This window comes from Cuculus canorus, chromosome Z (genome assembly GCF_017976375.1).
Source record: "Cuculus canorus isolate bCucCan1 chromosome Z, bCucCan1.pri, whole genome shotgun sequence".
NCBI lineage: Eukaryota > Metazoa > Chordata > Aves > Cuculiformes > Cuculidae > Cuculus > Cuculus canorus.
The window spans coordinates 35,856,400-35,871,992 of record NC_071441.1 but is presented as its reverse complement, the minus strand read 5'-3'; the positions used below and the strand labels follow the sequence as shown (position 1 = coordinate 35,871,992).

The 15,593-nt window shown below is 41.1% G+C and overlaps 2 protein-coding genes across 8 annotated transcripts in view; both read left to right on the top strand.

Annotated features, from left to right (window-relative positions):
• The first annotated feature begins 561 nt into the window (after positions 1–561).
• Positions 562–4,171, top strand: CKS2 (CDC28 protein kinase regulatory subunit 2). Its single transcript, XM_009566360.2, has 3 exons — positions 562–758; positions 2,761–2,888; positions 3,722–4,171. The coding sequence occupies exons 1-3, from the start codon at positions 586–588 to the stop codon at positions 3,772–3,774; spliced, it is 354 nt and encodes a 117-aa protein (XP_009564655.2). The 5' UTR covers positions 562–585; the 3' UTR covers positions 3,775–4,171.
• Positions 4,172–4,995: 824 nt separating this feature from the next.
• Positions 4,996–15,593, top strand: part of SECISBP2 (SECIS binding protein 2) — a 54,948-nt gene continuing 44,350 nt past the window's right edge. For 3 of the 7 annotated variants that reach the window (XM_054054671.1, XM_054054673.1, XM_054054670.1), the window contains exons 1-7: positions 4,996–5,144; positions 6,589–6,734; positions 8,564–8,747; positions 10,756–10,885; positions 11,291–11,511; positions 12,601–12,688; positions 15,004–15,128. In XM_054054671.1, the coding sequence (XP_053910646.1) occupies positions 5,103–5,144; positions 6,589–6,734; positions 8,564–8,747; positions 10,756–10,885; positions 11,291–11,511; positions 12,601–12,688; positions 15,004–15,128 (936 nt within the window). In that variant the 5' untranslated portion in view covers positions 4,996–5,102. The remainder of the gene's footprint in view (positions 5,145–6,588; positions 6,735–8,563; positions 8,748–10,755; positions 10,886–11,290; positions 11,512–12,600; positions 12,689–15,003; positions 15,129–15,593) is intronic. The other 4 variants (XM_054054675.1, XM_054054674.1, XM_054054672.1 and 1 more) reach the window with 3 other exon arrangements.

Here is a 15,593-nt window from a genome sequence, read left to right as displayed (position 1 = left end):
ACACTGCTTTTGTAAGATGTTATGCCTTTATTAGAACAGCATCCCATACAGCTCTAAATTGTAAAATAAAGATATTGTCTCCACTTCGGAAACTTTGCCCTTTTCAATATTTTACTAGTGAATGTTTCTCACAGCAGCGTTCTGGAAATATGCTGGCATTTTCGGTAGGAAAAGAATGAGTAGTGCCTGGAAAAACACTGCCCAAAGACAAACGTGTTCTCAGAGGAACATTCTAAATTCCAGGCAACACAGTTAGATGAAACTGCTGCGGCTTAATGCATAAACGTTCCACTCGTTGTTAACAGGAGCCGCTTGGTGTACGAGGAGGAAGAGGCCACTTGCCGCCGCCTCCCAGCGCGATTAGCGCCTACGCGCCCGGTATTGGCGCTTAGGCGCCCGCGCGAACCCAACGCAACGACCCTCCCCGCCACGACAGCGCGGAAAGTGCTGGAACCGCCCCACTCCTCCCCAACCGTCGCTCCCATCCCCCGCCCGTTACGCAACGCTCCCCCACAGCCGCTTCCGGGGATTGGGCCGGCCGATGGAAGGTGTGGCGCACGCCCGGGTCACGCGGCGGCGAGGCCAATGGGAGCGGGGCTGAGAGATTCAAACTGCGCGCGCGGGCGGGTGGGCGCTCAGTCAGTTCGTGAGCAGCGCCGGGCTGGTCCTCCCTTGCCGCTGATCCCTTCGCCTCCCGCCATGGCCCAGAAGCAGATCTACTATTCCGACAAGTATTTCGACGAGGAGTACGAATACAGGTAGGAGCACCCCTCTCAGAGGGAGGCGGCTCTGGGCGGGCACTGCGCGGTGCCCTCACGCCGCCTGCCTGGGCGCCGTCCTGGTGTCTCTGAGGGGAGGCTGCCCTTTGCCTCTCGCCTCCCCGCGGCTTTCGGCGGCCTTTCACGAGGGCCGGTCCCGGCCGACAGGCCTTTCTAGGGCGGCCGGTCGCGAAGGGCCGGCGCGGCGGGGACACCTGGGGCAGCAACTTCAAGGATAGCGGACGTTAATTGCGACTAAGATAAAGCATGAAGCTGATATGAAGCATTATATTATATTATATTATATTATATTATATTATATTATATTATATTATATTATATTATATTATATTATATTACTGTTGGGACGGGTTCAGAGGAAGGATATAAAGACGATTAGAGGGCTGGAGCACCTCCCATACGAGGACAGGCTGAGAGTTTGTTTAGCCTAGAGAAGAGAAGGCTCCGACGAGACCTTATAGCCACCCAGTACCTGAAAGGGGCTAAAAGAAAGCTGGAGAAGGACTGTTCACAAAAGCTTGTGGTGCTAGGATGAGGGGGGACGGGTATAAACTGGAAAGGGCAGATTTAGGCTAGATGTAAGGAAGAATTTCTTCACCATGAGAGTGGTGAGGCACTGGCACGGGTTGCCCAGGGAAGCTGTGGTTGCCCCATTCCTGGAGGTGTTCAAGGCCAGGTTGGATGGGGCCTTGGGCAGCCTGATCTACTGGGATGTCCCTGCCCATGGCAGGGGGGTTGGAACTAGATGATCTTAAAGGTCCCTTCCAACCCAAACTGTTTTTTGCAACATTATTAAAAGGACCAGGTGTTCCGAACTAGACACACAGGGTAACAGATCTTGGATGTGTGAGAAGGCCAGACTGGAAAAACTGCCTGGGAATAAGTGGGTTGGAGATCTGGCTGAAAAGAATGTGGAATAGGCAAAACCAAAAATATCCTCCTTATCTGAAAGTCGGAAAACCGAAGAACTGTATAAAGATCTGAATGAGAGAAGCCAGGAAGAGTAGTAGTGGCAGTGGTAGTACTTCCTTAAGTTGACTTCTGTGTGCTGTGCTGATTCAAAGAATATAGTCAGAGAAATCTGTGAAGTCTGGTGCCTGGGCCTCGCGCCCTGCTCCCATAGTGGCCTTGGCGTTCAGGATGCTCCGAGCAGCGTCTCATACTCGCCCCAAATTGAGGCCCACAGGTGGGTGAAGCATGCTTTTCGATTAACGCCTCAGTTCCAAAGGGAGTTCGTAAGGCCATGTCAGAACACAGCCCTAATAAACCCTTGTAGATAATGCTCTGTCCGCTAGTTTTCAAAGCTGCATTATAGCACGAGTCAGTTCTGGACTGTAGCTAATGGTGTTGATGTTCAGTCTGCTACGCTTACTTGAAAGTGGAAAAAAATCAGGGTGATTTTTTTTTTTTTTTTTCCCCCCCGTTGTGTGGACATGTAAGTGTCCCTCTTACCAGCAGATTCTGATGATCACAAAACCAAGACTTAATGTATTGGTCTCTATTAAGTGATAAAGGAACTTGAAGATGTAAAGAGCAGACTCCATGTTTCTCCTCAGCTGATGGATCAGGCTCTTAAGTTCTGTTATTTTTCTGTCTTTCTAAACCAGCACTGTAGACCCTGTGGAAAATAGATTGTTGGGCACAAACAAGAGTGACTTTATCTAAAAGCCCGAAGTCCCTTTTCAGTTTGCTGCTATCATGGGCAATTGCACATACTTCTGTAAAAAAACATGATAGGGCACACGGGAATTAATCTCTTTTGGGAAGCAGGTTGACTGTTGCAATGTTTAGTAGGCAAACTGTTCTTCTGGGACAGATGCTACATATTCAAATCGGTGGTACCAGTTAGCACCCTAGGCTTTTTTATAAAGAATGCTGGTATTAGTAACTAAACTTCCTTGCAGTGTACATCTGTGCAAGTTTTCTAATGTACACAGACATTAATCCATGTAGTGTGTGTTTAATAATTAAACCTCTACAGACATGTGATGCTGCCAAGAGAACTTTCGAAACAAGTGCCCAAATCCCATCTGATGTCTGAAGAGGAGTGGAGACGACTTGGTGTTCAACAAAGTCTTGGCTGGGTTCATTATATGATCCATGAGCCAGGTAAGCACATCTAAACACAATTAGGTGAACAAGAAAGTAGAAAATACCAACTGCTTGATAGTCACCTGAAGTATGTTATTGCTTCTTCCTATTGTGGAATCCATCTAGAATTCACTAATGAAGGTTTAGACTTTTCTTTTATCTCCTAATACAGTCATTTGCTGACAGCAGTGTATCAGTCTTAAACATTCACATCTTGCTCCTAGAACTGCAAAATGCTAGCTTTGTCCTAGATATGTATAGTCTCTCAATAGACAAAACATGCCAGAATGGAAACTATTCCTACTTATGCCTACAAAAACAGGCTTCTTATTAGCTCTTGGATAATGTTAATATCTCAGTGACCAAGTCAAACTTTATGTAGCAGCACATCTTTAAATCATAAAGCTGAGACTTTTTGTAGAAGAACTTAACAGATACTCACAGAGACAAGGTCCTGTTAATGCTCTGAAAAGGCTACAGTGTAGTTTTGAACTTTGAAGTTATACAGCCTACCAGCTGTAAATAGCCTAATACAGAGAAGTATGGTTAGTACCAATACTAACAAAAAATACTCTGGTTTTTTTCCAGTATTTCCGTCCTTTAAGTAGCTTAAGCTTATGATGCTGCCAACACTTGGTATAAAACTTGCAAAGCCACCTGTTCAACTGTTAAAAGGTTCTGCAAAGATGGTCTGTTAATACTACACGTGGGGCTGTGTTTAGACTTTTTTTTATCCATTTATTATTTGACAGCAAGCTTCATCTACTATTCAGGACTCCTTAAATGGAAGAAATACCTGTAATCCAGACTTACATGACAGACTGACACATTTTTCAATTTTATTTCCACAGAACCGCATATTCTTCTCTTCAGAAGACCTCTTCCAAAGGATGAGCAGAAATAAACCATTGGCTATAAGTCTTCTACGAAATCTTCTGGAACTATGTATATGAGTGTATATATGTTGGTAGTATTCAGTGAATACTTTAAAATGTACAAAACTTACATCCACACCTGTGCATGAGCTGTATTATTCACAGCAACAAAGCTCAGTCAAATGCAATTTAAAGTACGCTGCTCTGGAGTTCAAAGAGTGATAAAGTTATCTTTTACTGTTAACTGAAAAGTCAGATAGGTGCTGACATTAATTTTGTTTATTAAAGTTTGTGTTGAGTGTTCTGACTAGATGATCGCTTGTTAACTGTGTTCTGTAACTTCTGCACTCAGATTTTTGGCTGAAGTGTAGCATGTTCCAAGCCAGTGGTTCACCTGTTTAGAAGCAGTCATAAAGAAATAAACTATCTTTGATGCTCTATAAAACCTCAGTGCCTAGAGTTGTAATTCACCAGACAAAACAAATATTTGTTGTCTATCATGTTTAAGAGTACCCACTTCAGAAAATAACTTGCTGAATTTTTTTTCTCTGCAAGAATTATTTTGCTCTATGGGCCAACGTTCCTATCGCTGATTTGAATTGGGAGCTGCAGGCAGTCTGAAAAGAAAGCTGGCAGTGATAGGTAATATTGAGACTTGCGTCTGACATGCTCAAATTACAGGTGGACCTGTGCTAACCCCATGAAGCTCAACAGACCCAAATGCAAGGTCTTGAGCCTGGGTCAGGGCAATCCCAAGTGGAAACACAGGCTGGATAGAGAATGAACTGGGAGCTGCCCAAAAGAGGACTAGTAGGTGCTGGCAGATCAAGCGGCTCAAGATGAGCTGGCAAAGTGTGCATGCAGCTCAGAATGCTAACTGCATCGGGTGCCACATCAAAAGTGTGGCCAACAGGCTATGAGAGGTGATTCTGCATCTCTGCTTTCATCACAGCTCATCTGGAGTAGTGCATGGAACTGCTGGAATGAGTCCAGAGGAGGACCACAAAGACGAGCGCTTCCCCTGAGGAAGACTTGCGTCTGTTCAGGCTGCAGAAACGCCGACTCCTAAGACCTTATAGCAGACTTCCAGGACCTAAAGGGGGTCCACAGGAAAGCTGGGGAGGGGCTCTTTGCAGGGCACTCCGTGATAGGACAACTCCTTAGGCTTTAAACTGGTGCGTACAGTACAACGCGGTGCCACAGATCGCCGCCTTCAACGCGCTGCGCGCTTTACGTCGTTGCCGTACGCGTTTGCCGTTCACGGGAATGCCGTCCCGGCGCCTCGGCGGTAACGTCATCACAGTGCGCGGCTACGCGGTGCGTAGGCCTGGGTGGTGCGGCAGGGGCCGCCCGCGCCATGTCCGCGGAGGAGCGGATGGGCTCGGGCCGAGGCGGAGAGGTAAGGGCGACGGCCGCGGCTTTTCCCGGCCTGTTGCGTGAGCGGGGGGAACGCTCCGGCAAGCCGCCTCGGCGCCCGGAGGCTTCTGTCCTCTCGCTCGGCGGCGGGGCTGGCGGAGCTGGCAGCTGCGCGCAGCCCGCCGGGCCGGGGACTGGCGTCGCACTTGTGGGTCAGGAGAGGGGAGCAGAGCCCTGCTGCATTTCCCGCCGCCGGGGAGGGCGCCTCGTCGCTTCCAGTGAGCCCAGGTCATCGCCCTGCGCTAGAGTGTGGCTTCTGCTGCCAGGGCAAATGGCCTTCCGGGTCCCTCTAAAGATGTGTGCGCAAATTCTAACCAGGAATGATGGCGCTGAATTGCACGGGGGCTTACTTCCCCGGCTCGAGGTCTTTAGTGATTAGCCTGCAGTTACATTTGCTTCCTATGATACGCTATGTATTTAGTGAACAAGGGTATTCTCAGTTTTTCAACAATGCTTTAACTACCAGGCTTCTTTTTTTTTTTTCATCTGTGTTGGAATACTTAACTGTGCTAACTTCACGTTTTATTTGTCAGTGTTACAGGGCATTGTCTATATGGATCTGCCTGGTAAATTAAGAAACAAGGGTTTGCGGTTATTTGTAATTTACTTTAGGCTGGCAGAGCTCTTCAAATGTTAATGATACAAGTGAACGTTGAGCTGATATAGGATGCAGTTTATATGCTTGGGCATTGAAATTACTGATCAGCTATTTTTGAACGCCTTGCTCAGTTAATGAACTTGGTTCTGACAAGTGAAAAATCCTAATTTTTGTGTAGTATTTCAGTTGTTATCCCAAAATACATGATCAACTATAGGAATGACTTGTGAAATTTATTAGCTTGAGTAAAGCAGTGTAACTTGATAATGACCATAAGTACTTTTGATACTCATTTCAGTGTCCTTATAGATATACATATCCAGCTTAAGTCGATGATAATTAAGAACAAATGGAAAACTGTGTTGTGCCAGAAGTGACAAGGCTATATAATTAAGTATTCATTTCAGACAGCCTTGAAATACAGATACACGCAGAGCCATTATTACTTCCAGAGTCAGATTTTACAACAGTGTTAGTATACATTGTGAGCTTTAGCTTATATTGCCCAAATCTAAGACAAGAATTTGTATTTATAGCATTTGCTGCATCTTCTCTCCTTTCCGTAACTGACCTTTGTAATTATCTAATGGTAAATGTGCATATAAGAGGAAATAACTTCCCAGAGCAGCGACGTTTTTCATTTAACTCTTTGGTTTTGTTTTACCCTCTTCCTCCATTTCGTTTTGGTGAGCTTTATTGTTTTGCATGTTTTGTTAGAAGAGAGTAAACTAACAGTTTCCTATGACAGTTAAGCTCACAAGGATGAGTATTTTTCACTTATAACATTAATCTCCAGATGCATGTAGCCAAAACCCATTTTGTTTCTCAGGCCATCAAGTTGTCAGCAGAGGTCAAACCATTTGTTCCAAAACATACGGCGGTAACTGTGGCATGGTCAGAACCCTCAGAAGCATGTGTCTTTCCTAGGTATTTAACTACATGCTACCCATTTGTTCAGGAACCATCTTTGGATAAGTATGTATATTTTCTGAATCTTATTTCTTGGGGGATTTTAACCTTCTGGTTTTGGACATTGAATACTCCTGTGCAGTCAAATCTGATCTATTAATATCCTTACTCTAGAAATGCTCGTGCATTGTCTTCATTATATAGTTTTTTTGCATTTATGTTCTTTAGGCATACAACTGGTACCTTTTCGTGTGCTCCCACAGGCCTGTGTTGTTATATAGCATTAAGTAAGATTTGTTGGTCTGTAATGATTGATGTAGCTCATTTGTGCTTTGGAAGGAAGTGAATCCACTCCCTGGGTAGAAGAACTCGTGTTATGACAAGGCTAGGGTAAATATAGTCATATGAAAGGAAGAGGAAGATCCTTCAAGAAGGTTTCTCATGCTGTAAAACATTTAAATAATGTATGAGGCTCCTCCAGGATCTCCTCTCCACAATCTGTGCACCCTTAGCAAGGCAATTTTAGTAAAAATGTTACAGGTTTCTAAAAGTCATTTTCTATCAAAACCTGAAATAAATGGCATTTCTGTTAGTATTACAAAAGTATCGTTAATCCAGAAAAAAGACCATATAGTTGGATAGTAAGTAATCTAGTCTTGTAAGAATTTTTTGATATTACATATTTTTCTAGTTGCTTCTCAGCTTCTCAGAACTTTAAGCATTGGACTCACTTTGCAGTTGCTGTGAAGTTATTTGTGCACACTAACAAGTTCAGTTCTACAGGAGATCTCAATATTTTCAACCCATTTTGATTTGTAGTAGAAATGTAATGTTCAGGTGGGTGTGGCATGATTTATGCATTGGAAAAAACACAGCATTAGTATTATATCAGTTAGCATTTAAAAAAAAAAACAAAACAGACTATGAAAATATTCTGGTGAATGTGTTGTCTTGTTGGAACTGAGTGATAGGGCATGTAAGGTTTTTTTTGACTCTCATTTGTTACTTTTCTTCTGTTTGTAAGCTGTGATTGTAAGAGCTGTTTCGACTACAGTCAGTCAGGATTGCAACAGGCAGTAAGAGCGGTGCTATCCAAAGTCTCTTGCTCTGATGGAAAAGTTTCTCTCTTTTTCATTATCTACCCAGGATTCAGAGGTTGGCCGCTTCATGGTGAACCACTTCAAAAACTAATTGCAACTTTCTTAAGCTGAGAAATTTCCTTTCTCCCTAATCAAATTTGGATCTCTTTGTGTAGTTTTTGTACAAACTGTAGCAGGAAATTGGAAGGGATCTTTTGAGTGTACATTTGAAGGAAAAAGGCATGTCCCAGATATGTTGTGTTTTCATAAACTGTGACGGTTAAATGCAGGTCAGTTAATGATTGTCTTATAATTCTGTATTGTATTTCGTACATGTCTTATACACCATAATATGCTGTACTTCTACTCTATTATTATGGCATTTTAAGACAGGTTTTACTCCTTAATGTTTCTATTTTTGCAGTCAAGCGTGTAACCTGTATTATGTAGTTATGTTGTGCTTTTGGTTTGTTTCACAAGAAAAAATTTGCTGGAAATAAGTACAGAGAATCTTGAGAAACAGAAATTAGGATTATAACTGCAAAGCAGTTGAGCTTTGAAACTTGAAAAATGGTTCTTTTAAAATGTTTGCTAAACTGCCTGGTTTCCCAGAACAAAATAAATGTTTTAAAGCACTCTATAGAAGTGAGTAAATACTTACTTGAAGTAGCATGGAATAGTTTTCTTTTGAAATATAGCTTTCTTTTTAAACAAATTCTTCGGCCACGGAATGATATGTTTATCTAGGCAAAAAGTATATGCTGAAGGTTTGCACCAGGATGACTTCTCATCTCTTTCTCAATCTCCATCACATAGTGTTCTAGGAGATCCTGCCTTCCATGAGTACTCCAGCTGCTCTTACTCACCTGATGTTGTTTCAAATGTATATCCAGTAGCTGGCTCACAATATCACTCTAACAACTCAACACACTACAGTGGTTCAGGAGTAGTCAGTGCATCTGCTGAGCAAATCAGACAAGAAAGTAAGAACCTTTCAAAGGTGAGCAAAAACATGTTTTTTAAAAACTAAATTCCTATTTAAAATCAGTCTTTCTGATTGTTTGGTTCATTTTTAAAGTGAATAATCACTCTCTGTTTTTGTAGTGATAATGAAGAGTATTTAAAGAGGTTGGTAGTGGTGTGCCCGACTTCATATTTTAAGAAGTTAATGGAATCCTGCAGTTCAAATTAATACAGTTTTTCAAAGAGTATTTTTTGAATGTGAAGGGAATTTAATTCTATTCCCTCAAAAAGCAGCATCTGGGGGAAAAAAAATTGAAAGACCATTTGTTTGTCAGCTACATTTTCCTTTCTTATCTAGGCTTGGAGGAAGGGGGGGGAAGGGCTTTTTTGGGCCCAGTAGCAGCTTCCATGAACCTGAGCTAAGAGAGGCCTGGTGACTGTAATGAGCTGTGTGGCTGATAAGTGATGAGACCCTATCTGTCACTGAAGTATTTCCAAGACCTTCTAGAAGAACAAAACAATCCTCAGGAGAGTAGGAATTTGTGTTGGTGTGAGGAGGGAAGAAAGGTTCATGCTACAATTGTTCTTTTTCAATCAAAAGTGAAACAGATGTTAAGTAAACATAATCTGCCAATTTTTGTGTGTGCATGTTCTGAGAGAAATTTCCTGGAAGTTGGATAATATTTTCAAACAAAAAAAAAGACAAATGACTCAAAATACGAAAATTGAGGGGGGGAAAAAATCAAATGTATTATTAACCTATTTCCCTCCATGATTAGATGTTGTGTCTCTTGGATTTATAAGGCTGTTGTTGTCTCCATTACGTTCAAGTAATTTGTCTTCCAGTCACATTCGTCTGGTGGACCTTACTCCCTAGGCAGAGACCTGGAAACTTTGCTGTGGTCAGGCCTGTGCAGAGGAAGTTGTAAGATTAGGTTCTAAACATCAGATGTAAAGACTAGAGAGCTAAAATTAGTCATTTTCTTGCTGAGAGGAAAATTAAACACTAAAGCTGTCTGGGGAGATGAGTAGCTTAGTGGTAGCACAAATGATGTAGTATGAAGGAACTTAGTTTAGCTTCTGAGAGGAGTTTTGTGATCTTTCTTGGGCTGAGCTGTGTACTGTTGGACAGTCTTCTTGTCCTTGTTCCCTGACATTTATTTTTGTTTTGTGTGAGCTTGAAGAAAAATGGTTGACCTTTGCAGTTTTGCATTAATTGGATCACATCTCCTAAAGCTTCAACAATTTACCTGTTGAGGTTAGAAAATCCCTTGTGCTCCCACCCAAGAAAATAATGTTGCTACTAGATGGACTTTGAATTCAGTCCAGCATGTTGTAATCAGAAGGAGTTAAGCCACTGCCTAGGTTGATACAGTATACTTTGTGTAGATGCAGACCTAGTGCTTGTTCCTTGGCTGTGGTACTGATTCCTGAGCCTAGCTCTGCCCAACTATGGTTTTCGTGAGAATCACAAAGCTCTCAGGACTTTACAGAATAGGTGAATGTGTTTCCTTTACCGGGATCATATTGGTGTATCTTTTCTAACTACTTTCTGCCTGCTTCATGTGGTTTGGATGGTGTGACCTCAGTCTTATCTAGTTTTACCCAGAATATGTTGTTTAGTTAAAAGAAAGTCATGAAACGCTTTTATGATTTTAGCCCTGTTCTAGAAGGCACTCATTTTGAGGAAACCAGACTGGGCAATTTAAGACCAAACAATTTTAAGCTATTGCAAATGCTCTGATTTAATCAGACCTTAAAAGTACAATTGTCTGGGAACGTATAGAATAATCCCGCTTGTTTGGACTATAGTATGTGCTAAAAGTGGCACAGTTGACAGGTAGATGAAATTAAATATCAAATCTATAACTGGCTGTTCCTGTTTTTATTGCTTATTTATGGTTATTATATACTAATTATTTATGTTGTTTTAACCTGATAGTCAAGCTCCAGGTGCAGTAGTTAACTGTAACTCAAGTTAAGGCAAACTTGTTGACTTTACAAAGTTGAAACAAATTAACTAAATATGTTGCAAATACTTGCAGCAGAGAAGATCAAAAGAGGGCGAGAAAAAATTAGACAAGAAAAGGCATGGTGGAGGTGACCCTTCTGTCAGAATTGTGAACAGGACTTCGTTCCAGACCTCCACAGTCAGCAGAGATTCCACAAAGCCAGGTACAAATGTATTGTTTGGTTAGAAATACATGAGCAGACATAAAGTTGTTGGCTGTGCTGTAGCCTCCAGATTCTGACCTTGTTTTTAAATGTAGAGCAATTCAGGGACACAAATATTTCTTTCTTGTGTGACCTTTTACAAGGGATGGTGACTTACGTCTTTTTGCTGAATGAATGAATTAATGTAAACTAGTACGAGAAGTATCTGAATTTACTGTTGCTCGCTGAGCCAAAATTGTGTATACACATTGATTATAACTGCTAGGTTGGTTTTTTTTCATGAGCTATGTGTAGCAATAGCCGTTGTGACAATTACTGTAATTATGTCAACTAATCTACTGTAAAACACACCTAGAAATGATCACAAGCAAGTATAATTGTTTAGACGTTACATGCTTTATTCAGACAGGTTCACTAAAACTACAATCAAGAAGTCAACTCAAACTTCAACAACAGAGTCTCTTCCTGTATCTGCATTTGAAGCTACCATTCTGGATTTCAACAAGTCACAGAATTCGGGAAGCAGTGAGATACAGAATGTACAGCATAAAAGTGGACCAGTATGTTCAGCAGAAAGTAACATTGCGTGCCTTAGCCAACCACAGTCTCTCCTGCTGAACACGGAGGTTAGCCAATGCTTTCCTGTTGCAGAACTCATAGAAATAAAACTTCTCTAAAGTTCAAGCATTTATTAATGCAGTTATTTTGCATTTAGGATGGTAGTTCAGGACCTATTTAAGTATCGTGCAAATGGAGTTTCATAGCTAGAGGTTTTACAGTTGTTTTTGTAGATGGTGGTGTCAGTGCTTGCTGCTTCCTCTTTTACCCTTTCTCACCATTCTTTCCTTGCCTGTGCTGCCAACAGATAGGGGAAGCCCAAGTACTGTTAGAATTTAGATTGGTACTACTGTGGTGTAGACTTCAAGCCTCCTTGTACAGGGCACATATGTTGCTGTGGTTTCTTAACAGCTTCTTGTTTTCTGTATTCTCTGGAAATAATAGGTAAGCAGTCACTTACTCAACAGTTTTAACAAATTGAAAGAAAAAAAAAAAAGTCTGAAATATTGTAGTTTGTTGCTTTGTGCTAAAGGAAAAAATAACAAGCTGAATTCCAGAAGGAGATAAAAATAACTTAAGATATAAGCATTTAGCTTTCTTCTTATTGATTTCCATGGTTCCCTCTTTGTTAATAAATATGGCACTGACTCAGCAGTATGTCACATTTCAACAGTGATTAAAGATGAATAATTTTTGAAGGATGCAAACAGTATACTATTTATGGTGCTTCTCAGTGGAAAACTGCCTGTGATGGCAAAAAAAACCCCAAACCTTTCTACTCTGCTGTCACTTGAGTTTCTATTTTCATTGCTAGTTTGAGTTTGGTGGACTATTTTTAATGTGCTTGGAACATTAGAACTTTTTCTTGTTTGCTCTTAGAGTCATTGTTTGGATGCTTTTGTAAAATGTAAGAAAGCATCAGTTTGTAAGAAAGAAATGTAAGAAAGCATCTGTTTATATATTTTGTAGTGCTATATGCTCAAAGTGATGGTTCCAATAACAAAAATGATAAAAAACGTCAGGGTGCAAAATTCCCTAAACGTTTATCTGCAAACAGGTTCAGAATTTTTAATTTACAAGGTTGTTTTATGTTTAGCATTGTTTAGATCAGTGATTTTATTCCTACTTTTATGATACTTGACGGTCTTATTTTACAGGGAGACACTTCTTTGGAAAGCAAAGCTTCATCAAAAACTTCAGATGAAACAGTAGCCAGCTCAATTCCCTCTTCATTTGATGGTAGAGGTAAGTACTCCAGACACAGATCATTTCCCTATATTTTAACTACTTGTATCTCACCAGTTTGGAAAACTAAAGTCTTCTGTAGAGCTGTTGATGTGTAAAGTAAAAAAGAAGTTAAACAGCAAGCTCATTACAAAAGAAAAGCTGTATAATTTTCTTTCCAATGAGATGACTGCTTGTAGCTCATTCTTGCTTATAGGTTTATCAGCAGATAAAAACTGGAATTATCTTCCCTTTTCATTGCTGCTCATGGGCAAATAGTGCTGTATTTGCCTCCCATGTTGTTTGAAAGTAATGTATATTGGTTACTCAAAGTCTGTTGAGTCACTTATTCTTGAAAAAAAAGTCTTACATAAATAGTTGATCAGTCTTGATAAACAGATTTGTTTCAAATTGCTGGTTGTCTAGAGGTCTGAAAATTCTGTGGCATATGTTATTTCTGTCAAGTCTGTTAAACAGGGATAGCTCTGCAGAATTGTGATGCTGAAATATACTCTTTTTTGTTTTGATTACCTGTTATCTGTCTGTGGGGATGCAGAACTTCTTTTTTAATGGCGATTGACTATCCAGTGGCTAGCTTTAAGTAAGGAAGTATTTAAATGTAATTGAAATACTTAGATCCAGAATTGCCTGAAGAAAGGTCTGTTCAGCAGCATTCCACCTTGGAGGCGTCACATGTTTAATTCATGTCTAAGTGCTTCTCACTGGATTTCTATGTCTACGCAGGCATGCATCAGTCTAGGTCAGTTCAGTCCTTATCATCCCATCCTACTGAATCCTTCCATGAGGATTCAGAAAGGACAGGTTAATAGTCTTACATGCCTTGAAGGGCCCACTAAAGTTAAAGTAATTCCAGAAACTTGGTAATGCTTTTCCCCCCAAACACTATCCTCAGTTCCTGTCCCCCAGAATAAAATAGCAGTTTGTGGTGGGTTGACCTGGACTGGGGCCAGACTTCTACCCAGCTGCTCTCTCTCCCTTCTCTGTAGGACAGGAGGAGAAAATAAGGTAAAGAAGCTTATGGGTCAAGATAAGGACAGGGAAATTGCTCACCAGTTTCCGATTATGGGCAAGGCAGACTTGACTTGGAGAAGATTATGTTTTGCCAAATAAAAATAGGATAGGATGGGGAGAAACAAAAGCAAAATAAAACCACGTTGCCCCACCCTCTCTTCTTCCCTGGCTCCTCTTCACAACTTCATCCCTGACTCATCAACTACTTCCCTGCCCTGATCGGCAGGGATGATGGAGGGTGTTGTCAGCATATAACAGCTCCTCTTTGCTATTCCTTCCTCTGCTGGGGGCAGCCTGCTCCCCATGGTCTTCTCCAGGGGAATCTTTGCTGCAGCGCCTGCAGCACCTTCTCCCTGTCCTTCACTGACTTTTGTGTCTGTGGGGTTGTTTCTCACATTTTTTCTCACTCCTCCTTTTCACAACTCCTGCACTGTGGGGTTGTTTCTCACATTTTTTCTCACTCCTCCTTTTCACAACTCCTGCACAGTGTTTTTTACCCGTTCTTAAATATGTTCTCAGAGAGGTGCCACCACTGTCACTGATGGACTCAGCTGTGTCTGGCAGTGGTTCTGTTTTGGAGCTACCTGGGGCTGGCAGTGCCCATCTTCTCACAGAGGCCACCCCTGCAGCCTCCCCTGCTACCAAAACCTTGCTGTGTAAACCCATTGTGCTATTTAATTGTTGTTCTGTTAAAGTTTTTTTCCATTCTTAAATAAAAGATTAGATTTTGTTCTGTATTTGCCCTGTGTTAGGAATATTTATAAAATTAATTGAGTTTTTTCAAAACATTGTTACCTCTGGTAGTAGGTGAAATTGTTGTACACTGAGATGCTTTAGGAAGTCTTTCAGCTGCTCTATACGTCTGTAAGACTGGGAATTTTTTGGAACATAGAAAGTACTGATGTGGTCTTGTACATGAAAGCTGCGTGACTTTTATATATAATATAAAATTTTATATATAAATATAGTTCGTTATTTTAAAGAAAATAGCTTAGAAAATGAGCGTGGAATTACTTCTATGTAGTTAGTATGGCACAGTATAGATTTCTAATTATAATTTCATTAGGCTAAATGTTTGTATGTAGTGCTGGACAATATATGGTATGCTTATAATTCTGGATAGCTTTCTGGAAAAATTAAATGTGTCTTATTTCAATCCTTCCTCAGGAGGAGTATGCTCTCTGCTGTATTTGCTAGTTCTTGATTAATTCATTACTGATCTCTTTCTTTCGAGTACTTGAGAAATGTTTTTGAGACATCTTTTTATATTTTTTTCCCAATGGCATTTCCTGCAACGCCTGCAGATGGCTCTGCTCAGCCACATGTGTCTTGGGCCATGGTACTTTCACAGCCCCCAAAGAAAATTGTGTCATCACCAGCATCTGAAGGTATTCCCAGAGGCAAAGGGAAGCAGGACAGTGAAACAAAGGTACTTGAGAATTGACTGCTCTAAAATCATTTCTGTCAGTGTGCATTTGTGTCTTTTTATTGAGACATTTTTTCCGTAGGCTCTGTACAGTGCCTACTTCCAATGTAGCTTTTAGGAAGTAATATAAAGTGACCTTGTCCTCATTTGAATTTTTCTTTTCTTGAAGAGGAAAAGAATAGCCAGATGTCAAAAAGACAGTGCTACTCCAGCAACATGAACTTCCAAAGTAGCTGATATGAGTACATTACTTTTAGCCTGGACTTTTTTCAAATTCCTGACCCTCAGAATGAGACATGAAACACAGAACTCTTGCCTTGTTTTGGTGGATATTTCCTTTTGAAATTGCAGTAGTCCCTATACATTCTGATAATCATGCAGCATGCTTCAAATGAAGAGGTATTTTAGTAGCTCTGAGTTTCCAAGAGATCTTGAATTTTCCTTGTCCGCCTAATGTTCTAGCCTGGA

Coding starts and splice junctions, on each gene's coding strand:
- CKS2 (XM_009566360.2), top strand. CDS start 586: ATGGGAGCGGGGCTGAGAGATTCAAACTGCGCGCGCGGGCGGGTGGGC. Junction 759..2,760: donor GACGAGGAGTACGAATACAG/GTAGGAGCACCC, acceptor AAACCTCTACAG/ACATGTGATGCTGCCAAGAG. Junction 2,889..3,721: donor TTATATGATCCATGAGCCAG/GTAAGCACATCT, acceptor TTATTTCCACAG/AACCGCATATTCTTCTCTTC.